At 43.3% G+C, this 24,820-nt stretch overlaps 1 protein-coding gene and 1 long non-coding RNA gene across 2 annotated transcripts; both read right to left on the bottom strand.

Annotated features, from left to right (window-relative positions):
• Positions 1–1,525: 1,525 nt before the first annotated feature.
• On the bottom strand, positions 1,526–11,100 carry LOC110506661. The gene is made up of 6 exons (XR_002471012.2): positions 9,892–11,100; positions 9,702–9,792; positions 8,995–9,025; positions 6,285–6,834; positions 3,247–3,322; positions 1,526–2,054 (listed from the first exon to the last, which is right to left on the bottom strand). It is a non-coding gene; the product is annotated as an uncharacterized LOC110506661 (long non-coding RNA).
• A 10,131-nt stretch (positions 11,101–21,231) lies between these two features.
• LOC110506659 (serum amyloid A-5 protein) lies at positions 21,232–22,547 on the bottom strand. The gene is made up of 4 exons (XM_021586448.2): positions 22,367–22,547; positions 22,146–22,251; positions 21,763–21,901; positions 21,232–21,558 (listed from the first exon to the last, which is right to left on the bottom strand). The coding sequence occupies exons 2-4, from the start codon at positions 22,231–22,233 to the stop codon at positions 21,420–21,422; spliced, it is 366 nt and encodes a 121-aa protein (XP_021442123.1). The 5' UTR covers positions 22,234–22,251; positions 22,367–22,547; the 3' UTR covers positions 21,232–21,419.
• Between the last annotated feature and the right edge of the window lie 2,273 nt (positions 22,548–24,820).

The following is a 24,820-nucleotide window of genomic DNA, read 5'->3' as shown; positions in this document are numbered from 1 at the left end:
TGCAGCATACAAAGTACATAATAATAACATATTAGAATGATTATTAATAATTAATCATATCAATAATAATCATAGTACAAACATCTCCTTCTTGTAATTGTATTCAATTCTATGAAATGTAGTATACATTAAATGCATGCCGGCTTGCAGCTGCTCCATCCACTGGACAGATGCTAACACTGTAATAATCACGTAACAATGGAAGGTGTAAATAATGTGTCCTCTATACACAGTGTCTCTGCTTGCTTGTTTTGAAATGGGATCTGAGTGGTATCCATGGGAGTGGAGAAAGACAAACACTGCAGGTGGGAAATGGATCTCCTCCAAAGGAGACAATGCCAAGGATAGCCATGCCCATGTGAACTAGAGAATCTGGCTATTGGATGGACACACGGTTCCGTAGGAATGAGACAGGCCGACAGAGACAGCGAGATACTGAGATAGATTCATTTGGTGAAGCCCTCCCTCCATTGTTTCCTTGGTTACCACAGTCCAGGGGGCCTTTTCAGATTTCCTTGAGACTTGTTACGGTAGAATGAGGACAAACCACACACCAAAGACTGTCACACAAATAGAGAGAAAGAATCATAAGGCAACACAGGTAGCACAATCCCATTCATTTTTCAGACAGCAATATATTAGAGAGGAATTTTTTCCTTTCTTATTTTGCCTCAAATGAATTATGAAATAGCTGTCAGCCTGTTTTACACCTTCAGTGCACATCCGTATCCAAACTGATAACCCAACACCCACCATATCTACAGGGGAGGGAAGAGGGGTGGCGACATAAAAGTGCTTGGACGTGCATGTGTCCTCCTGAGAAGAGGGAATAACGGTCCAGGGAAGAACCAGCACAAAATACAATCTAGGTTACTATGATACAGGGTCATACAGGGTCTACAAATGTACCTTTCACTAATGATAATGGCGATGGGCTTGCACAAATGTCATGGGTGGGTTTTTATCTTTTTGAGTGATGACTTGACTCTGGCTGTGAGTGAAGGGCCACTCAGAACCCTGGGTTGTATTAATTTCGCAGATTCTGTTGCAAAACATTTTGTCTGTTGCAAAATGTTTTCTAACAGAAAACATTTACACCAAATGGCAGGTACCTGAACTGACATCTAGTCACAAAATGGTGCCAACATGGTGGCTGGGCAGCAAATTGTGTTTGGTGTGTAATCACCAATGTCACCAACCAGCTACGTTTGCTGCAGCCAATGTTGACTCTTTCTAGGCACACAGCTTGAGTACATTGTTTCCAACCTCTGCCAACATCTTATGTTATCTTTGGTAATCCTGAATACACCCCAGATCAGCTCTTAGTATCACTGTGATGAAATACTCATTGCATTCTTGGAAGAAGAATGCAATTCTAAAGCTTCTTCATGGATGAAGAGGGAAACACAATTTGGAAAGAGTTACAGAAGCTGTGCAAAACAGCCACAAAACCACAATAAAACATAGCATCAATACAGACAGAAGATATTACAGTACAGTCATGTTGAGACAGATACACACTAAGTTAACATTATTTGACAGATTTATATATCATGATAGCAACATCTTAGTAAAAACAATAAAGAGAATTCCATGACTTAACCTTGATAAGGCACAACTAAAAGTACACTTGAAATTATATTGAATGATTATTTTGTTGTTATAAATCAGACCTAAATTTAAATATTTACAGTAATTCATCTCAAGTAGGGGATATAAAAAAGGATGACCTATCAGAACACCCTCAACAGGTGCAGAGGGCAAACTCTGGTCTAGAACACACACACCGTTCTGTCTGACTCTAACTAACTCCTTACGGCTTTGGCCAATGTGGGCTGTGTGTGATAGGAAAGAGACAGATTATCTGCCTCCATTGTGGGCTGTGTATGAGAGTGCAAGACTAGTTGTTCCGTTGAGGCAGGAAGCTGAGAAGGAACTCTCCCACCCCCAGGAAGTAGACCACCTGTGCGATGCCAAAGAGGGGAGCAATGACCAGAGCATGGCAGTACGCCCCCTTCTGGAAAGCAGAGGGACACTCTTGGCGCAGAATCTTCCTGTTAGACAAGAGGGTCGTGATATAGTGGTGTATCTACAGTACCAGTCAAAAGTTTGGACACACCTACTCATTCAAGGGTTTTTCTTAATTTCTACTATTTTCTTAATGGTAGAATAATAGTGAAGACATCAAAACTATGAAATAACACTCATGTAATCATGTAGTATCCAGAAAAGTGTTAAACAAATCAAAATATATTTTATATTCGAGATTCTTCAAAGTAGCCACCCTTTGCCTTGCTGACAGCTTTGCATACTCTTGGCATTCTCTCACCCAGCTTAATCTGGAATGCTTTTTTGAAGGAGTTCCCACATATGCTGTGCACTTGTTGGCTGCTTTTCCTTCACTCTGCAGTCCAACTCATACAAAACCATCTCAATTGGGTTGAGGTTGGGCAATGGGTGGCTATTTTGAAGAATCTAATGTATAAAATATATTTTCATTTGTTTAACAATGTTTTGTTTACTACATGATTCCATATGTATCATGTTTCAGGTAAGACCCAGATGCAGACTAGGTTGAAGTAACAACAGTTTATTCATTCGAAAAGGGGCAGGCAAAAGGCAGGACAAGGGCAGGCAGAGGTCAGTAATCCAGATAGGTGGGGCAAAGGTACAGGACGGCAGGCAGGCTCAGGGCAGATAAAAGTCAGTAATCCAGAAAGATGGGGCAAAGGTACAGGACGGCAGGCAGGCTTAGGGTCAGGGCAGGCAGAATGGTAAACACAGAGAAAACTAGGAAACAGGAACAATCGAGAGACAGGTAGGCTTGGTAGTCTTGACGAAACAAAACTAATTGGCAACAGACAAACGGAGAAAACAGGTATAAATACACAGGGGACAATGGGGAAGATGGGAGACACCTGGAGGAGGGTTGAGACAATCACAAAGACAGGTGAAACAGATCAGGGTGTGACAATAGGTGTTATTTCATTTTTTTCATGTCTTCACTAATATTCTATAATGTAGAAAATAGTAAAAATAAAGAACAACCCTTGAATGAGTAGGCGTGTCCAAACTTTTGACTGGCACTGTATATTCTAGCCTAAAATGCCTTCTCCGTTTATTTCATAGTACCAGTAGATGTTGTCATGTTCTACCATCAGATAATATTGATATAATCGATCAGAAAAGGCCTGTCAAAACCAGGAGGGAAGCAGTGGAAGAGTTAGAGTGAGAAGGAGAGGTTACCTGATGCAGTCTGTCACTCTGCTGTAGGTGTCCTCCTGACTTCTCTGTGTCATGGTCTGAATTCTGGTCTTAATCGCTGAAACACACTAACTGTATCAAATGGTTTACAGGGCACACGGCAGGCATAATCAAATCAAATCACATTTTATTTGTCACATGCGCCGAATACAACAGGTGTAGACCTTACCGTGAAATGGTTACGTACAAGCCCTTAACAAACAATGCAGTTTTAAGAAAAATAACAGTTAAGAAAAAAATGTGAGCCTTTCTCTGACACCGACCGGTAAATAGGTCCTAGATGGCAGGAAGCTTGGCCCCAGTGATGTACTGGGCAGTACGCACTACCCTTTGTAGCCCCTTGCGGTCGGAGGCCGAGCAGTTGCCATACCAGGCGGTGATGCTCTCGATGGTGCAGCTGTAGAACTTTCTGAGGATCTGAGGACCCATGCCAAATCTTTGGGGGAATGGGCATTGTCGTGCCCTTTTCACGACTGTCTTGGTGTGTTTGGACCATGATAGTGTGTTGGTGATGTGGACACCATGGAACTTGAAGCTCTCAACCTGCTCCACTACAGCCCCATCGATGAGAATGGGGACATGCTCGGCCCTCCTTTTCCTGTAGTCCACAATCATCTCCTTTGTCTTGATCACATTGAGGGAAAGGTTGTTGTCGTGGCACCACACTTTCAGGTCTCTGATCTCCTCCCTATAGTCTGTCTCATCGTTGTCGGTGAACAGGCCTACCACCATTGTGTCATCTGTAAACGTAATGATGGTGTTGGAATTGGAGTTGTGCTTGGCCACGCAGTCATGGGTGAGCAGGGAGTACAGGAGGGAGGTGTTTAGTCCTAGGGTCCTTAGCTTAGTGATGAGCTTTGAGGGCACGATGGTATTGAACACTGAAGTCTGTAGTCAATGAACAGCATTCTCACGTAACTGTTAATTTAGTCCAGGATGGAAAGGACAGTGTTGAGTGCAGTTGCGATTGCGTCATCTGTGGATATGTTGGGGCGGTTTGCAAATTGTAGTGGGTCTAGGGTTTCTGGGCTGATGGTGTTGATGTGAGCCATGACCAGCCTTTCACAGCACTTCATGTCTACAGACGTGAGTGCTACAGGTCGGTAGTCATTTAGGCAGGTTACCTTGGTGTTCTTGGACACATGGACTATGGTGGTCTGCTTGAAACATGTAGGTATTGCAGACTCGGCCAGGGACAGGTTGAAAATGTCAGGGAAGACACTTGCCAGTTGGTCAGCGCAGGCTCGGAGTAGACGTCCTGGTAACCGTCTGGCCATGCAGCCTTGTGAATGTTAACCTTTTTAAAGATCTTACTCATGTGCCTCCTGAGTGGAGCAGTGGTCTAAGGCACTGCATCGCAGTGCTAGAGTCATCACTACAGACCCTGGTTCAATCCTGGGCTGTATCAGAACTGGCCAAGATTGGGAGTCCCATAGGGCAGTGCACAATTGGCATTGTTTCCTCCAACACATTGGTGCAGATGGCTTCCGGGTTAAGCAGGTGGGTGTTAAGAAGCACAGTTTGGTGTGTCATATTTCAGAGGAGGCATGACTCGATCTTCGCCTCCCTAGCACGTTGGGAGAGTTGCACAAAGGAGACAAGATCAAAATTGGGAAGAAAAAGCGGGTAAAAAGATCTTACTCACTGCGGCGAGCGTGATCTGGAACAGCTGGTGCTCTCATCCATGCTTCAGTGTTGCTTGAATAGAAGTAATTTGGTTCATCTGATAGGCTTGTGTCACTGGGCTTCCCTTTGTAGTCTGTAATAGTATGCAAGTCATGCCACATCTGACGAGCGTGGCATGACGCTTGTCAGTTTAGTAGGATTCAATCTTAGTCCTGTATTTACACTTCACCTGTTTGATGGTTCATCTGAGGGCATAGTAGGATTTATTGTGTGTGTGTCGGGTTAGAGTCTGGCTCCTTGAAAGTGGCCTTGCAAGAACACAAACAAATTAAGATGATTCACATTTGATGGACCATTCCTCTGTTCTCTTAGGGACGTGCCATTCTCCATAATCTACTTCCCTGTTTGCCAATCTGAAAAGTCTTGGTGGCCGTGGGGGGCTAATGGGGCTAATGGCCCCACTCCCTTCTATGTGTCCTTTGCATCAGGCTGCTTCGCTGGCAGTACAGTTGCTGTGGGAGTTAATCCTGTGGATGGTAAGGACAGTTGTGTGTTTGTATACAGGTATGAGTGTGTATACAGTTGTATGGTTTTGCCTTGAATCGGCAAGACAGAACAGCTGCCTCCAGTAAGGAGGTCTGTGTCTATTTGTCAAAATCAGCTGGTGATCAAAATCACATTTTTAGGAAGTCCCAAGGTTTTGCTCACCTGAGGTAGAGTGTCTAATGATAAGCTGTAGATCACAATATTTAACAAGAGAGTTTTCATCTATACTTTTTGTAGCTGTCTATTTACCACCACAAACTATTGCTGGCACTAAGACCGCACTCAATGAGCTGTATAAAGTCATACGCAAACAAGAAAATGCTCATCCGGAGGTGGCTCTCCTAGTGGCCGGGGACTTTAATGCAGAGAAACTTAAATCCGTTTTACCTGTTACGTGCAAAAAGAGGTGAAAAAACTCGAGACTACCTTTACTCCAAACACAAAGACACGTACAAAGCTCTCCCTCGCCTTCCATTTGGCAAATCTAACCATAATTCTATCCTCCTGATTCCAAGCAAAAACTAAAGCAGTGCGGATGTTGCCTGCAATTCATGGCTTCTGGTTGGGGTATATACGTACGGTCCCTGTGGGGACAATGTCATTGATGCACTTATTGATGAAGCCGGTGACTGATGTGGTATACTCCTCAATGAAATCAGATAAGTCCCCGAACATATTCCAGTCTTTGCTAGAAAAACAGTCCTCTAGCTTAGCATCTGCGTCATCTGACCACCTCGGTATTGAGCGAGTCACTGGTACTTTCTGCTTTAGTTTTTGCTTGGAAATGTGAATCATCTTAATTTGTTTGTGTTCTTGCAAGGCTTCTATTGTGTCTCTGTGCAGGTTACCTCAGGAGTGTGGCCCCCAGGCCCTTGTAGAGCCCTGCGATGCCCTGGCTCCACAGCAGCTTCCGGGTGAGCTGCATTGCTGTATGGGACCTCAACTCCACTGGGCCCCCAGGGGCCCAACTACAGCCTGGGACATCAGCTTCCTCTGAGCCTCTTCGTGTGTCATAACACACAGAACATCATCATTATCATCAGTGTGACATCATCAACCAGGGACAGAGAAGCAGGAATGCCTCAGGAGGTTGGAAAACAAAAATACATTTGGGGAATCACAGGAAAACAAGGAAGAGTCACAAATGTGGTCAAGCAATAAAATAACAATTTTACATTGATACAATAACAATGCTGGTTGTTACTGGTTCTAACTGATCAGATCCCTGTGATCTGTTTGTGTTTGTTTGGCTGACAAGACATTGGTTAGTCATGAAACAGTGACTGGGAACAGGGGAACATCCAACCTCCTCTCTCCTTCTTCAACCCATCTCTCACCTATCCACACTGCATCCTGTAACTGAATCTTTAGCATCTCCATGGGAGTGGTGATGATGATCTGCACCAAGAGATGGAGAGATGGAGACACAGAGAGATGGAGAGACAAAGATGGAGAGACAAAGACGATGGAGAGACAGAGAGATGGAGAGACAAAGAGATGGAGAGACAAAGAGATAGAGAGATGGCGAGACAAAAAGATGGAGAGACTGTGACTGTGTTTCAGAAGAGTTCTAACACCCAGGCAGACACACAACTAGTGTGCATAATTACTGTTGAACCACAAGATGGTAGTAGAAAGCTGTCTGAGGCTGATACCCCAGCTGAGTTTACCTGACATGTTTTTTATATTGTATTTTTAATTTCACCTTTGTTTAACCAGGTAGGCCAGTTGAGAACAAGTTCTCATTTACAATTGCGACCTGGCCAAGATAAAGCAAAGCAGTGCGACAAAAACAACAACACAGAGTCACACATGGGATAAACAAACGTACAGTCAATAACACAATGGAAAAATCTGTATACAGTGTGTGCAAATGAAGTAAGGAGGTAAGGCAATAAATATGCCAATAGTAGCGAAGTAATTACAATTTAGCAATTACACTGGAGTGCAGATGAAGATGTGCAAGTAGAAATACTGATGTGCAAAATTGCAGAAAAAAAAATATAGATATGCGATGAGGTAGGTAGTTGGTTGGATGGGCTTTTTACAGATGGGCTTTGTACAACTGCAGCGATCAGTAAGCTGCTCCTACAGCTGACTCTTAAAGTTTTTGAGGGAGATAAGTAATTTTGCAATTTGTTCCAGTCATTGACAGCAGAGAACTGTAAGGAAAGGCGGCCACAGAGGGTGTTGACTTTGGGGATGACCAGTGAAATATACCTGCTGGAGCGCGTGCTACGGGTGGGTGTTGCTATGGTGATCAGTGAGCTGAGATAAGGCAGAGCCTTACCTAGCAAAGACTTATAGATGACCTGGAGCCAATGGGTCTGATGACGAATATATAGTGAGGGCCAGCCAACGAGAGCATACAGGTCGCAGTTGTGGTAGTATATGGGGCTTTGGTGACAAAACGGATGGCACTGTGATAGACTGCATCCAATTTGCTGAGTAAAGTGTTGGAGGCTATTTTGTAAATGACATCGCCGAAGTCAAGGATCGGTAGGATGGTCAGTTTTACGAGGGTATGTTTGGCAGCATGAGTGAAGGAGGCTTTGTTGCGAAATAGGAAGCCGATTCTAGATTTAATTTTGGATTGGAGATGCTTAATGTGAGCCAGACACCTAGGTATTTATTGTTGTCCACATATTCTAGTTGTCCACCATTCAGAACCGTTCAGAGTAGTGATGCTAGTCGGGCAGCAATCGATTGAAGAGAATGCTTTTAGTTTTATTAGCATTTAAGAGCAGTTGGTGGTCACAGAAGGAGTGTTGTATGGTGTTGAAGCTCGTTTGGAGGTTTGTTAACACAGTGTCCAAAGAAGGGCCAGATGTATACAGAATGGTGTCGTCTGCGTAGAGGTGGATCAAAGAATCACCAGCAGCAAGAGCAACATCATTGATATATACCGAGAAAAGAGTCGGCCCTAGAATTGAACCCTGTGACACCCCCATAGAGACTGTCAGCGGTCCAGACAACAGTCCCTCCAATTTGACAAACTGAGCTCTATCTGAGAAGTAGTTAGTGAACCAGGCGAGGCAATCATTACAGAAACCAAGGCTGTTGAGTCTGCCGATAAGAATACGGTGATTGACACAGTCAAAAGCCTTGGCCAGGTCGATGAAGACGGCTGCACAGTAGTCTTTTATCGATGGCAGTTATGATATCGTTTTGGACCTTGAGCGTGGCTGAGGTGCACCCGTGACCAGCTCGGAAACCAGATTGCATAGCGGAGAAGGTACGGTGGGATTCTAAATGGTTGTTGATCTGTTTGTTCACTTGGCTTTCAAAGACTAGAAAGGCAGGGCAGGATGGATATAGGTCTGTAACAATTTGGGTCTAGAGTGTATGCCCCTTTTGAAGAGGGGGATGACCACGGCCGCTTTCCAATCTTTAGGAATCTCAGAGAGGTTGAACAGACTAGGAATAGGGGTAACAACAATGGAGGCGGATAATTTTAGGAAGAGAGGGTCCAGATTGTCTAGCCCAGCTGATTTGTAGGGATCCAGATTGTGCAGCTCTTTTAGAACATCAGCTGTCTGGACCAGCACCACAACCCACCAGCATCTCCCTCAGCAGGGTGAGCTTCTGACTGAGAGAGAAAACAAATGTAAAAACAAAATATAATTATTTTAGTTTAATGACTTTGCTAATTTCTCTGGATGGTCTGGTGCTATCTCAAGTGTTTTACATACATTAAACAACATGCATACAACTTAAAACTCCCTGTTTCTACATGCAAAGGACATGACCATAAACATGCATAAAGCAATAAACATACCATTAATGATACACATGAAGAAACATACATAAACACACACACACACACACACACACAGTCTTAGAAACATGTTAATAATTCACTAGCGCTGGTCACTCAATAATTTATCAGCCATGTTCTTGGTCCCCATGGAAATGTTGGGGGACGCTAAAGATAGCCCAGGTATGTCATGCGGATAATGCTGCAGGGGCCTATGGGATCGGTCCTATCATCCATGCTGTATGTTTACAAAATATTTATACCTCTAATGTATTACCACTAGATCCCAGCACATAGTGAAGATATTATTATAATCCTATTTGTGATATGCATATCAAATCCAAACAAGAAGTTAGTTAAAGCTGAAATAGTATACACTACATCTTTCAAGTACATCTATTCAAAGAGATCAGAGTGGGCAAGAGGTTGGTGTACCAGTCCGTTATGACTGGTGTATGATTGTATTTGACAGGCAGGTGTTTGAAAGAGGCCTCTGAGCACTACTCACCCATCCTTGGACAGGTGTTGTCTAAGTCAGTCAATGGCAGCTAGTTTGATGTCCTTCTCTGGAGTGACCAGAGTCAGGTTCACAGCAATACCTAATGGCCAAAGAAATAGAGAGACACAGAGTCAAAAACAAAGAACATGCTCAAACACACACACACACACACACACACACACACACAATTTTGTCCTACCTCTGTACATGCCAAAGTATCACTCTGATCCGATGGTCTTGATAAGGCAATATGACCTGTGTAGTGAACATTAATAAGGATTGCTGTGCAAAGACCTCAGAGAATCAACCAGATTCTACAAGGTAAGCAGATAATACAAGTAAACTACACATTTGTTTTAGAATAAATTCACCCAGCTGGAGGTAAGGCAGGTGGAGCTGCAACAGCAGGTGATTACACTCCAGTCAGCACAGACCCAGACAACAGTCCAGCACAACAACACCCCCTTAACCAGACCTGGAGAGCTGGAGGTGGAGAGAGATATATCTGCACTCTGAGACATCAACAGGAGAAAAAGCAGGAGCAGGAGAAGAACAGAGCACTAGAGGAGAGGATCAGACTACTGGAGGAGAGGGTGAGGGGGATGTCATGTGACAGAGAACAACCCACTAGAGAGGTGGCCACCCCGCAGGGAAGCAGGCAGAACAACCAACCTCAGCTCCCAACAAAAGTCTTGACACCACAGCAGAACAGTCCACCCCAGACCCTGATCACGTCGACATCATAGCGGGACAGACAAATGAAGAACCCCAAGCCTAGGGGATCTTACCCCCTCTGAGCACCCCCAGTGTCAGCCACCCTGATAGCCCTCCTGACAACTCCCCCACACCCACTGAGGTCATACACAAGACATAGATTGTCCTCCTTATGGACTTAAATGGGAAATACTGTATATACAAGAAAACAACTTTTTCCCAAACACAGTGTGTCTAAACCCTGGTGTCCAAACAACCAACGCGCCCTAGACCTTCTGTCTGAGGAGCAACTTGGTTCACCTAGCCACATAATAATACACACAGGCACAAACGACCTGAGAGCACAGCAGGAAAGGGTGGCCACAGCACTCAGGGGAGTGATTGAAAAAGCTTCTTCTACTTTCCCTAATTCACAAGTGGTTATATCCACCCTGCTACCACAAAAATACTTCCACCCTGCTACCATAGATAAAAGCAAGTTTTTCCCGTGACTGTGACTCAAAACCACATTTTTACCTGGCCCACCCTGAACTTGGACTGCCTTTATGACCAGGTCCACCTAGACAAGGCGGCAGTGCCCACCTTCACCCGGACCGTAAAGGACATCGCTCTCAAACGCAGCCCCAACACTTCACACAGGAGCAACAGATCTATAGACACCCCACCCCACCACACCAGCGAGACACTCTCCCAGACCTGCGGAACCCCCTCCCCAAGACCTACACATAGAGGACCCACATCCAGACCACAACACCACCAGCCACATCCACACCCCCACCCCAACCAATCAACACCCCCTCAAGTCAACATGCACACACCCCATTTAGGACCTCTCAGATCAGTCAGCCCACTGTCAGAGAAAAATCACTTCAACAGAGCAGTACTCAATCATGAGGCATCAAAGCCAAAGGTACTGAGTAATATTAAGAAATGCTATCGATGGAAGGAATGTAGTGTGGAAACCTACCAAAAAACAATTAGACAACAACAAATTAAATCCCTTTTAGACAACTTCCTGGACAAAACGTTCCACTGTTATAGTGATGGTGTAAACTTGGCAGTAGAAAATCTTAAGAATATATTTGACCTCTCAGCTTCCCTATCAAATCTAAAAATCTCAAATAGAAAACTGAAGACAATGAACAACAAAGACAAATGGTTTGATGAAGAATGCAAAAACCTAAGAAAGAAATTGAGAAACCTGTCCATCCAAAAACATAGAGACCCAGGAAACCTGAGTCTACGCCTTCCCTATGGTGAATCACTAAAACAATACAGAAATACTCTATGGAAAAAGAAGGAACAGCACATCAGAAATCAGCTCAATGTTATTGAAGAATTCATAGACTCTAACCCCTTCTGGGAAAATTGGAAAACACTAAACAAACAACAACACAAATAATTATCTATCCAAAATGGAGATGTATGGGTAAACCAGAACAAACAGCAAAAATATATGCATGATCAAATACAAATCTTAGAACCCACTGGATTCTCCAATTGCCTTGAATGAAAATAAAAACTCTCCAACCCAAAAAGGCCTGTGGTGTTGATGGTATCCTCAATGAAATGATAAAACATACAGACAACCAATTCCAATTGGTTATACTAAAACTCTTTAACATCAACCTTAGCTCTGGCATCTTCCCCAATATTTGGAACCAAGGACTGATCACCCCAATCCACAAAAGTGGAGACAAATTTGACTGCAATAGCCACTTTGGGAAAATCATCTGCATTATCATTAACAGCAGACACATACATTTCCTCAGTGAAAACAATGTACTGAGCAAATGTCAAATTGGCTTTTTACCAAATCATTGTACGACAGACCACGTATTCACCCTGCACACCCTAATTGACAAACAAACAAAACAAAACATCTCATGCTTTGCTGATTTCAAAAAAGCCTTTTACTCAATTTGGTATGAGAGTCTGCTATACAAACTATAAAATCCATGTACACAAACAACAAGTGTGCGGTTAAAATAGGCAAAAAACACACACATTTCTTCCCACAGGTCCATGGGGTGAGACAGGGATGCAGCCACACCCTCTTAAACATATATATCAATGAATTGGCGAGGGCACTAGAACAGTCTGCTGCACCTGTCCTCACACTACTAGAATCTGAAGTCAAATGTCTACTGTTTGCTGATGATGTGGTGCTTGTCACCAACCAAGGAGGGCCTACAGCAGTACCTAGATCTTCTGCACAGATTCGGCCAGACCTGGGCCCTGACAGTAAATCTCAGTAAGACCAAAATAATGGTGTTCCAAAAAAGGTCCAGTCACCAGGACCACAAATACAAATTCCAGCTAGACACAGCAGTTGCCCTAGAGCACACAAAAAAACTATACATACCTTGGCCTAAACATCAGCGCCACAGGTAACTTCCACAAAGCTGTGAACGATCTGAGAGACAAGGCAAGAAGGGCATTTTATGCCATCAAAAGGAACATAAAAGGACATACCAATTAGCATCTGGCTAAAAATACTTGAATCAGTTATAGAACCCATTGCCCTTTATGGTTGTGAGGTCTGGGGTCCACTCACCAACCAAGAATTCACAAAATGGGACAAACACCAAATTGAGACTCTGCATGCAGAATTCTGCAAAAATATCCCGTGTACAACGTAGAACACCAAATAATGCATGCAGAGCAGAATTAGGCTGATACCCACTAATTATCCAAATCCAGAAAAGAGCCGTTAAATTATACAACCACCTAAAAAGAAGCGATTCCCAAACCTTCCATAACAAATCCATCACCTCCAGAGAGATGAACCTGGAAAAGAGTCCCCTAAGCAAGCTGGTCCTGGGGCTCTGTTCACAAACACAAACAGACCCCACAGAGCCCGCGGAACGCAACACAGTTAGACCCAATCATGAGAAAACAACAAGATAATTATTTGACACATTGGAATGAATTAACCAAAAAACAGAGCAAACTAGAATGCTATTTGACCCTAAACAGAGAGTACACAGTGGCAGAATACCTGACCACTGTGACTGACACAAACTTAAGGAAAGCTTTGACTATGTAGACTCAGTGAGCATAGCCTTGCTATTGAGAAAGGCCACCGTAGGCAGACCTTAACCATTTGCATGTCGTTACAACACCGTATGTATACATAATATGACATTCATAATGTCTTTATTATTTTGGAACTTCTGTGAGTGTAATGTTTACTGTTCATTTTGATTGTTTATTTCACTTTTGTATATTATCTACTTCACTTGCTTTGGCAATTTTAACATATGTTTCCCATGCCAATAAAGCTAATTGAATTGAACTGAATTGAAAGAGAGAAGGGTGAGAAGGTATCAAAAAGGTGACATTGACCAATCAATAACAAAAGAGAAAAACAAGAATGAGAGAGAGGGATAATGGTGGAGGAATTAGTGCAAGATTCAACCTAGAACATCATTTAAAACATTTGATCAAATCCTCTCAAAATCCTGTTTCCATCAATATCCTTATCCGCACCTTCCTGATCTGCTTGTTAGCCATCTATTTTTTTTATTTATTTCACCTTTATTTAACCAGGTAGGCAAGTTGAGAACAAGTTCTTATTTACAACTGTGACCTGGCCAAGATAAAGCAAAGCAGTTCGACACATACAACGACACAGAGTTACACATGGAGTAAAACAAACATACAGTCAATAATACAGTATAAACAAGTCTATATACGATGTGAGCAAATGAGGTGAGATAAGGGAGGTAAAGGCAAAAAGGCCATGGTGGCAAAGTAGATACAATATAGCAAGTAAAACACTGGAATGGTAGATTTGCAATGGGAGAATGTGCAAAGTAGAAATAAAAATAATGGGGGTGCAAAGGAGCAAAATAAATAAATAAATAAAATACAGTAGGGAAAGAGGTAGTTGTTTGGGCTAAATTATAGGTGGGCTATGTACAGGTGCAGTAATCTGTGAGCTTCTCTGACAGTTGGTGCTTAAAGCTAGTGAGGGAGATAAGTGTTTCCAGTTTCAGAGATTTTTGTAGTTCGTTCCAGTCATTGGCAGCAGAGAACTGGAAGGAGAGGCGGCCAAAGAAATAATTGGTTTTGGGGGTGACTAGAGAGATATACCTGCTGGAGCGTGTGCTACAGGTGGGAGATGCAATGGTGACCAGCGAGCTGAGATAAGGGGGGACTTTACCTAGCAGGGTCTTGTAGATGACATGGAGCCAGTGGGTTTGGCAACGAGTATGAAGCGAGGGCCAGCCAACGAGAGCGTACAGGTCGCAATGGTGGGTAGTATATGGGGCTTTGGTGACAAAACGGATTGCACTGTGATAGACTGCATCCAATTTGTTGAGTAGGGTATTGGAGGCTATTTTGTAAATGACATCGCCAAAGTCGAGGATTGGTAGGATGGTCAGTTTTACAAGGGTATGTTTGGCAGCATGAGTGAAGGATGCTTTGTTGCGAAATAGGAAGCCAATTCTAGATTTAACTTTGGATTGGAGATGTTTGATATGGGTCTGGAAGGAGAGTTTACAGTCTAACCAGACACCTAAGTATTTGTAGTTGTCCACGTATTCTAAGTCGGAGCCGTCCAGAGTAGTAATGTTGGACAGGCGGGTAGGTACAGGTAGCAATCGGTTGAAGAGCATGCATTTAGTTTTACTTGTATTTAAGAGCAATTGGAGGCCACGGAAGGAGAGTTGTATGGCATTGAAGCTTGCCTTGAGGGTTGTTAACACAGTATCCAAAGAAGGGCCAGAAGTATACAGAATGGTGTCGTCTGCATAGAGGTGGATCAGAGACTCACCAGCAGCAAGAGCGACCTCATTGATGTATACAGAGAAGAGAGTCGGTCCAAGAATTGAACCCTGTGGCACCCCCACAGAGACTGCCAGAGGTCCGGACAGCAGACCCTCCGATTTGACACACTGAACTCTATCAGAGAAGTAGTTGGTGAACCAGGCGAGGCAATCATTTGAGAAACCAAGGCTGTCGAGTCTGCCGATGAGGATGTGGTAATTGACAGAGTCTAAAGCCTTGGCCAGATCAATGAATACGGCTGCACAGTAATGTTTCTTATCGATGGGGGTTAAGATATCATTTAGGACCTTGAGCGTGGCTGAGGTGCACCCATGACCAGCTCTGAAACCAGATTGCATAGAAGAGAAGGTATGGTGAGATTCGAAATGGTCGGTAATCTGTTTGTTGACTTGGCTTTCGAAGACCTTAGAAAGGCATGGTAGGATAGATATAGGTCTGTAGCAGTTTGGGTCAAGAGTGTCACCCCCTTTGAAGAGGGGGATGACCGCAGCTGCTTTCCAATCTTTGGGAATCTCAGACGACACGAAAGAGAGGTTGAACAGGCTAGTAAGAGGGGTGGCAACAATTTTGGCAGATAATTTTAGAAAGAAAGGGTCCAGATTGTCTAGCCCGGCTGATTTGTAGGGGTCCAGATTTTGCAGCTCATTCAGAACATCAGCTGAGCAGATTTGGGAGAAGGAGAAATGGGGAAGGCTTGGGCGAGTTGTTGTGGGGGGTGCAGTGCTGTTGACCGGGGTAGGAGTAGCCAGGTGGAAAGCATGGCCAGCCGTAGAAAAATGCTTATTGAAATTCTCAATTATGGTGGATTTATCAGTGGTGACAGTGTTTCCTATCTTCAGTGCAGTGGGCAGCTGGGAGGAGGGGTTCTTATTCTCCATGGACTTTACAGTGTCCCAGAACTTTTTTGAGTTAGTGTTGCAGGAAGCAAATTTCTGCTTGAAAAAGCTAGCCTTGGCTTTTCTAACTGCCTGTGTATAATGGTTTCTAGCTTCCCTGAACAGCTGCATATCACGGGGGCTGTTCGATGCTAATGCAGAACGCCATAGGATGTTTTTTTGTTGGTTAAGGGCAGTCAGGTCTGGGGAGAACCAAGGGCTATATCTATTCCTGGTTCTAAATTTCTTGAATGGGGCATGTTTATTTAAGATGGTTAGGAAGGCATTTAAAACAATATCCAGGCATCCTCTACTGACGGGATGAGATCAATATCCTTCCAGGATACCCCGGAAAGGTCGATTAGAAAGGCCTGCTCGCTGAAGTGTTTCAGGGAGCGTTTTACAGTGATGAGTGGAGGTCGTTTGACCGCTGACCCATTACGGATGCAGGCAATGAGGCAGTGATCACTGAGATCTTGGTTGAAAACAGCAGAGGTGTATTTAGAGGGCAAGTTGGTTAGGATGATATCTATGAGGGTGCCCGTGTTTAAGGCTTTGGGGAGGTACCTGGTAGGTTCATTGATAATTTGTGTGAGATTGAGGGCATCAAGTTTAGATTGTAGGATGGCTGGGGTGTTAAGCATGTTCCAATTTAGGTCGCCTAGCAGCACAAGCTCTGAAGATAGATGGGGGGCAATCAGTTCACATATGGTGTCCAGAGCACAGCTGGGGGCAGAGGGTGGTCTATAGCAGGCGGCAACGGTGAGAGACTTGTTTTTAGAGAGGTGGATTTTTAAAAGTAGAAGTTCAAATTGTTTGCGTACAGACCTGGATAGTAGGACAGAACTCTGCATGCTATCTTTGCAGTAGATTGCAACACCTCCCCCTTTGTCAGTTCTATCTTGTCTGAAAATGTTGTAGTTTGGAATTAAAATGTCTGAATTTTTGGTGGTCTTCCTAAGCCAGGATTCAGACACAGCTAGAACATCCGGGTTGGCAGAGTGTGCTAAAGCAGTGAATAGAACAAACTTAGGGAGGAGGCTTCTAATGTTAACATGCATGAAACCAAGGCTATTACGGTTACAGAAGTCGTCAAAAGAGAGCGCCTGGGGAATAGGAGTGGAGCTAGGCACTGCAGGGCCTGATTCACCTCTACATCGCCAGATGAACAGAGTAGTAGTAGAATAAGGGTGCGGCTAAAAGCAATAAGAATTGGTCGTTTAGAACGTCTGGAACAGAGAGTAAAAGGAGGTTTCTGGGGGCGATAAAATAGCATCAAGGTATAATGTACAGACAAAGGTAAGGTAGGATGTGAATACAGTGGAGGTAAACCTAGGTATTGAGTGATGAAGAGAGAGATATTGTCTCTAGAAACATCATTGAAACCAGGAGATGTCATTGCATGTGTGGGTGGTGGAACTAATAGGTTGGATAAGGTATAATGAGCAGGACTAGAGGCTCTACAGTGAAATAAGCCAATAAACACTAACCAGAACAGCAATGGACAAGGCATATTGACATGAAGGAGAGGCATGCTCAGTCGAGTGATCAAAAGGGTCCAGTGAGTGGAGAGGTTGGTTGGGGGTCACGGCGATTTAGACAGCTAAATCGGTAGCAAGCTAGCATAGGAGCAAGCTAGCATAAGATGGAGGTCTGTTATTAGCCAACTCTTGCGTTCCGTCAGTAGATAAGTGGGTTTCCGTGTGGTAGAGGGGATGAATCCAAATCACACAACAACAACAAAAATAAAAACAATAGATATAGTTATAGAGGCCCAAGAAGAAAAATAAATCAATAAATAAAAATAAAATAAAAATTGTCCGATTGTCTATTCAGATAGCAGCCGATAAGATAGCCAATGGCTAGCAGGCCGCAGATGAGCGCCCAGGCAACGTTGCGCCGGAGGAGCCAGCCGGACAGTTCCCTCGGGTAGACAACGTCGGCAGTCTAGCCGTGAAGGCCCGGTGGGGCTCCGCGTAGGCAGCAAAACGGGTCCGGATAGGTGACTGCAGCCCAGGAGTGATTGATGGAACTCTTCAGCTGGCTAGCTCCGGAACAATTGATGTTAGCTCCGGAATCGACGAAAGCCGATAGTCACACGGATAGCAGCTAGCTAGCTGCGAGATCCAGGCATGGACGTCCAGAGCCAGCGGCCGAAATCCAGGGACATGGAGAGAAAAATTGGTCCGATATGTTCCGCTCCGAGCCGCGCTGCGCTGCGCTGCACCGCGCCGTACAAAACTGGCGATAGATTCTCGAGCCAAAGGACAGCCGATGACCACAAAACGTGGTCAGCTGAGTACCAACGATTAGCCAGTAAATAAGCTAACTAGCTTCTGAACTAGCCCCTGAACCAGCTTCAGAGTAGCTTCTGGACCAGCTTCTGGCTAGCTCCCGGCTAGCTTCTGGCTAATTTCTGGCTAGCCTCTCGGAGGATCACAGATCTGAGGTAAATAATACTTTTTTATATAAATATAAATTGGTGAAACGGATTGCAGGAGAGTGTTCTGAAGATGAGTTTTTGGAAAATTAAAAATGTATGTGAAAAAAAAGTTGTAAATATATATATATATACGGGACACGACAGGACGAGGACAAAAATACGTCTGAACTGCTATGCCATCTTGGGAGAAATCTATCTGAGATACAGTTACTCTGGCAGTTTCTCTGTCTGTGTATCTGTAAACGTGATCTGCACCTCCGTGTTTAAGGAAAACAGAGGATTAGTGGAAGATAGATACCTCGGTCAACCAGCCAATGTTCAACCGTCAGTTTCAGTCAGTTAGTCAGTCGGTCAAGTAATTGGCCAGCTATGGAGGAGAACTGGAAAAGAACAGAGTACAAATCCATATCAGAACAGTAATCTGAGACTCAGTTAAAGCTTTGAGAAACATCTGTGCATGGAAAGTACTTGGCTTATCCCTGTGGTATTTACCTCATTGTTATGTTGCCTGGCTACCTGAAATGAAGAGTGTTCATTCATTGAGCCATGCTTTCAGAAGAAGCTGATTGTACAGCCACCCTCCTTCTGGACCAGTCACATCAATCCTTCTCCTCCACCCCTCCCTCAATGCTAATTCTAACCCCCACTCTTTCTATTTCCTCTACTCCTTCCTACTCCTCCCAGACCTCTCCTGATTTGTGTGTGTGCATTGTATTTGAATGGAGCAAGAGAAAGCAGAGAAAGAGAGAGGGAGATGGGACATCCAATACTGTGATTAGAAATATGGGTGTATATCTGTTTGAGGTCTAGTCTGTCAGCTCACAGCACTCCTTCTCTCTTTGCAGGTTTGTAACAACATACCTTTGACCAAATATTTCACTTTGTTGTCCTTATAAAATGATCTTCTGTGCTGTGCTGTGCAAAAACCTTGGTCATAGAATAGTACCTAAGAGAAGCCACAGGAGTGGTCTGTCTACTCAATGTCTGCTTTCATTTATATGTACAGTACGAGCTCATGTATTTTTCACTTCCAGGAATGGATTACATGTGGTAATGGAGAGACTTACCACATCTAGTTTGTTAATACATCATGAATAGATACATCCACGTAACACTATACCCATTCCACCATCTGCCTTGCACATTCAGATTTGAGTGTTATGATTGTCAGGTAAACCTGACTTAACATTGTTCACCCATTAACTACACATCATTGCTCACCCGGTGAACCTTCCACATAAATGTATTGGGGCATCAGGGGATCAAGACATGATGCTTATGTTTTCCTAGCTGCATTTCAGGGCTCATCACATAGATGCTGAGTGCAACTGCTGAGGCTACTTATTTCTACTTGGTGCAGCTGAACCCTGTTGCTACCCATTACACATTTCAGCTGAAGTTTATCATGATATAGCGAAATCTATGATATTGATATTGCAATATATATTGCTATTGACATCACTTTGAGCCCTAAAGTTCATATTTTCAAATTAAGAGTGACAAAAACTGAAAACCTAGGAAAGCCACATACGTGGGTTACAATTCCTCTGTGTTACAATTCCTCTGTGTTACATTTTCGTAGCTCATCTCTTTCTCTCTCTCTCTCTCTCTCTCTCTCTCTCTCTCTCTCTCTCTCTCTCTCTCTCTCACTCAGTCTGTTCAAAGTCTGTTTGAAAGAAAGTGGTACAGTACTTTGGACCATACTCTCATTGGTTGCTTGTGTGGAGGTGTGGTCAGGCTGATCAATACATTGTACGTCTGTGCATATTTTACAGTATGCCTGTAATTCTGCATTCTGTAATACTACTGAATACTAATTTTATGCACATTATCTATCGACGTTAAATTATACATAGTATACTCATCTAATCTCCCGGCCTCAATAGAGTTGCATAGTATGTTGAATTGAATCCTCATTCAAACTGTCATGTTCCATTAACAGCAGGGGCATCCATCCTCTCCCCTTTGGCCTCTCTCCCCATGCTTCTCTTGTGATGTCATAAGGATAGCCTGGCACCAGCTTTGTTCCAGAGCATGTCTCTATTTTCACAATGATTTCATCAGTGACCCTCAATGATTAACAAATATACTGAAATAGACGTGGCAGATAACAATATTATAATTGCAATTTGTGATGAACTGACCTACCATCCTCGTGGACCAGCTGTTCAAGCCTATACGGTACCAGCAGGCCTCCTTACATCCCCTGCCACGCTAATAGCAGGATTCCCTGCTATATCGTTACACTCAACAAATTGGCCTGGTGGATCAGTGGTCAATTAAACCAGCATCTATTGGTTGTAAGTGAGAAGGGGAGGACACAGTGTGTGTTGGGTTGGCGAGAGGGAGGGAGCTTAGTGATGAGCAGAGGCAAATAAATGCACAACCTCTATTGGCTTAGAATTGTTGTTGCACCCTCAAAGTTCACATCACTGCGTCACCTGCAATACTCTCAGCTTCTTCGGTGTATCCTATGTTTTTCTCAGCTTATTCTATGTCTATCCGATGAAAAACATGTACTATGTACGGCTGACCCACTGTCCAAATGTCCCAGTTACTAGTTGTAAAGGGCTGACCCGTTGCCAGTTGAAAGCTGAGAAAATGTCAACCCCAGATCATTTGAGTATACATTTCAGGATTTGAACATTTCTTTCCAACCTTCCCAGTCGTATCATACTGATTACAGAAAGAGATTCAGTCTCTAGTTGCATAATCACTTTATTTTTGAAATACATTGTATACTAAGTTTCAGTACCATGTTCCTGTCTATTTTCACAACATTTGGGCAAAATCATTTTTGAGAATATTACATTTTTTACCAAAAGCAGTAATTAAGTGCAGTATAGTTGTTTGGATTGTGGTCCTTTCAGTTTGGCTAGTAACCACCTTTTTTTAGGTTCAGTATTTCTTGGGGAGTCCTTGAGGTCTGAATCGGTTGGGGTCCCCTCCATTACGTCCCCAGCGGTTAGCCTCCTGGTCAGCTGCTGAGTCCTCATGTCCTCGACCACTGGAACCCTGAACCATCTCCCGGCCATCACTGAGAGAGGAGAAATATTACATAAGTCACACATCAACCACAGTGAACCAATAATGGTAAAATTGTCTTTCTGACCAGACATTTTTTTTTTTTAATTTACAAAATGTGGCATAAAGAACTAAATGGAGAAAGTTTTGATCGGATAATTTGATGAGCAACTGAACCACATTATAAGCGTCTCTCAGATATTTGAGAATCACCCACCTGATGACTGTTGCTGCCCACCTGCCCCCTGGTCCTCTCCTGGCAGCATCATAGTTGCCCCGAGCGTGGAAGTACTTGTCTGAGTTTTTCCAGTTGGCGTCCTTCATGTCGCCGTATGCACGCCACATGTCTCTAGCACCTGCAGGGTCAGGAGGACACGGATGTTGAGTTTGACACTTACAAGGAACTTTACAACATTTCAAACCACTAGCCTCAAGAAACAACAATGACTTTAAAGGAGTCCTCGAATACAGTACATTGTTGCTCTTGAATGATTAGTTACTCTTGAATTATTTGTAACTCTTGAATGATTTGCTACTCTTGATTTGTGTATCTATTTTTGTCAACAATGAAGAAATAATGATTAAAGTGTATAAACGGACCTCGAGCAGCTTCACCAGGGAAGCGGTACCACTGAGCTTGAGCCCCCACAATAAGGGTCAGAACAAGTCCAGCTAGAAGCAGCTTCATACTTGCAGATGTGACAGACTGAAAGAAACATGGAGAGAGAGAACGTAGGCTACTATATGAATTGCTAACATATTTACAGATAATTTATTACATTTAAACTGTGACCGCCTCATATAACAGAGTTATCTTTTACCTTTCAGCTTCTTAGTTAGTTAGTCAGTCAGGCAGTTTGATCTCCCTTGTGTTAGTGTTGGTTTATGGTCCGCAGCTTGTTCTTATATTCCACTCAGACCAAGGAGGAGTTTAGTTTTGCAAAAGCGGGAATTCCCTAACTTCGTCCTCCCAAGTTATTACACTCAGAAGTGTCTGTCCGCTACACAAGATGAGGAGTTTCCAGGTCATTACAAAATTAGATTACCTGCTCTGAAGTCTTGGGCAATAAGGAGGATACTCCTCAATTGTGTAACTCGGCCTACTGCTTTAAAAACTAAGACATCAAAATGGGATGTGTCAACATTAAGAAGACTAATGGGGGCAATGAAGTTTGTTTTTCTGCTTTTAATGTCGTAATTGTCATGATGGATGAGGTTCCAAACGTTTGCCTCTCACCTAATATGAGAGAATGATTCCTTATGGTATGATTCATTATAGACTACAATAGTAGGGTAAAATACAGGTACTTAATAGACATAGACATGAAAAGCACTTTACATGTCCACATCGTACAGATTGCACCTGTATCTTACGGGTTACAGAATCACTGCTCCCCCTCACACCTATGTTGCTGTTCATTGATTATTGATTTCCATTACCATTAGTATCTATCTTTTTATCCTACTACTGGTCACAATTACGCTTGTTTACAAATCAAATCAAATTGTATTTGTCGCATACACATATTTAGCAGATGCTATTGCGGGTGTAGCAAAATGCTTGTGTTCTTAGCTCCAGCAGTGCAGTAATATCTAACAATTTACAGCAATATACACAGATCTAAATGTAAAAGAATGGAATTAAGAAACATATCAATATTACGACAAGCAATGTCGGAGTCCGAAGTATAAATATATATATATATGTGATGGGATAGACATATATGTGAATGGTATAGACATTATGGACGGTATGTGGATCGAATATTTAGTATATCTGTAGAATACGTAGGATAGAATAGTATATATACAGCAATAGTTGAATGGGATGGCATTGACTAGAATACAGTACTATACTGTACATATGAAATGAGTAAATCAGCATGTAAACGTTATTAAAGTGACCAGTGATTCCATGTCTATGTACATAGGTTAGCAGCCTCTAAGGTGTAGGGTTGAGTAACCAGGTGGTAGCTAGTGACGAAGTTCAGGGTAGGGTACTGGGTGGAGGCCGGCAAAGGATGGCTATTTAACAAATCAAATCAAATCAAATTTATTTATATAGCCCTTCGTACATCAGCTGATATCTCAAAGTGCTGTACAGAAACCCAGCCTAAAACCCCAAACAGCAAGCAATGCAGGTGTAGAAGCACGGTGGCTAGGAAAAACTCCCTAGAAAGGCCAAAACCTAGGAAGAAACCTAGAGAGGAACCAGGCTATGTGGGGTGGCCAGTCCTCTTCTGGCTGTGCCGGGTGGAGATTATAACAGAACATGGCCAAGATGTTCAAATGTTCATAAATGACCAGCATGGTCCAATAATAATAAGGCAGAACAGTTGAAACTGGAGCAGCAGCACGGCCAGGTGGACTGGGGACAGCAAGGAGTCATCATGTCAGGTAGTCCTGGGGCATGGTCCTAGTGCTCAGGTCCTCCGAGAGAGAGAAAGAGAGAAAGAAAGAGATAATTCGAATTAACAGTCTGATGGCCTTGAGACAGAAGCTGTTTTTCAGACTCTCGGTCCCAGCTTTGATGCACCTGTACTGACCTCGCCTTCTGGATGATAACAAGGTGAACAGGCTGTGACTTGGGTGGTTGTTGTCTTTGATGATCTTTTTGGCCTTCTTTTGACATCGGGTGCTATAGGTGTTCTGGAGGGCAGGCCTTGTGCCCCCGGTGATGCGTTGGACAGACCGCACCACCCTCTGGAGAGCCCTGCAGTTGCGGGTGGTGCAGATGCCGAACCAGGCAGTGATACAGCCCGACAGGATGCTCTCAATGGTGCATCTGTAAAAGTTTGTGAGGATCTTAGGGGCCTAGCTGGATTTCTTTAGCCTCCTAAAATTGAAGAAGTGCTGTTGAGCAGGGGAACTTGAAGCTTTTCACCTTCTCCACTGCGGCCCCGTCGATGTGGAAGGGGCGTGCTCCCTCTGCTGTCGACATGTGCAGTACCTTCAGAAAGTATTCACATCCATTTACTTTTCCCACATTTTTTTGTGTTACATTGTGCCTGAATGTAAAATGTTTCAATTAAGATGTTATGTCACTGGCCTACACACAATACCCCATAATGTCAACATGGAATTTGGGTTTTTAGAAACTTCTACAAATTAATTCAAAATGAAAATCTGAATTGTCTTGAGTCACTAAGTATTCAATCCCTTTGTTATGGCAAGCCTAAATGTGTTCAGGAGTAAAAATGTGCTTAACAAGTCACATAATAAGTTCCATCGACTTATTCTGTGTGCAACAGTAGTGTTTAACATGATTTTTGAAT

This window comes from Oncorhynchus mykiss, chromosome 26 (genome assembly GCF_013265735.2).
Source record: "Oncorhynchus mykiss isolate Arlee chromosome 26, USDA_OmykA_1.1, whole genome shotgun sequence".
NCBI lineage: Eukaryota > Metazoa > Chordata > Actinopteri > Salmoniformes > Salmonidae > Oncorhynchus > Oncorhynchus mykiss.
Note: the sequence above shows the minus strand (reverse complement) of the source record. Positions and strands in the feature narration are given on the sequence as shown.

Coding starts and splice junctions, on each gene's coding strand:
- LOC110506659 (XM_021586448.2), bottom strand. CDS start 22,233: ATGAAGCTGCTTCTAGCTGGACTTGTTCTGACCCTTATTGTGGGGGCT. Junction 21,902..22,145: donor CCCTGGTGAAGCTGCTCGAG/GTCCGTTTATAC, acceptor CTGACCCTGCAG/GTGCTAGAGACATGTGGCGT. Junction 21,559..21,762: donor TGGGCAGCAACAGTCATCAG/GTGGGTGATTCT, acceptor CTCCTCTCTCAG/TGATGGCCGGGAGATGGTTC.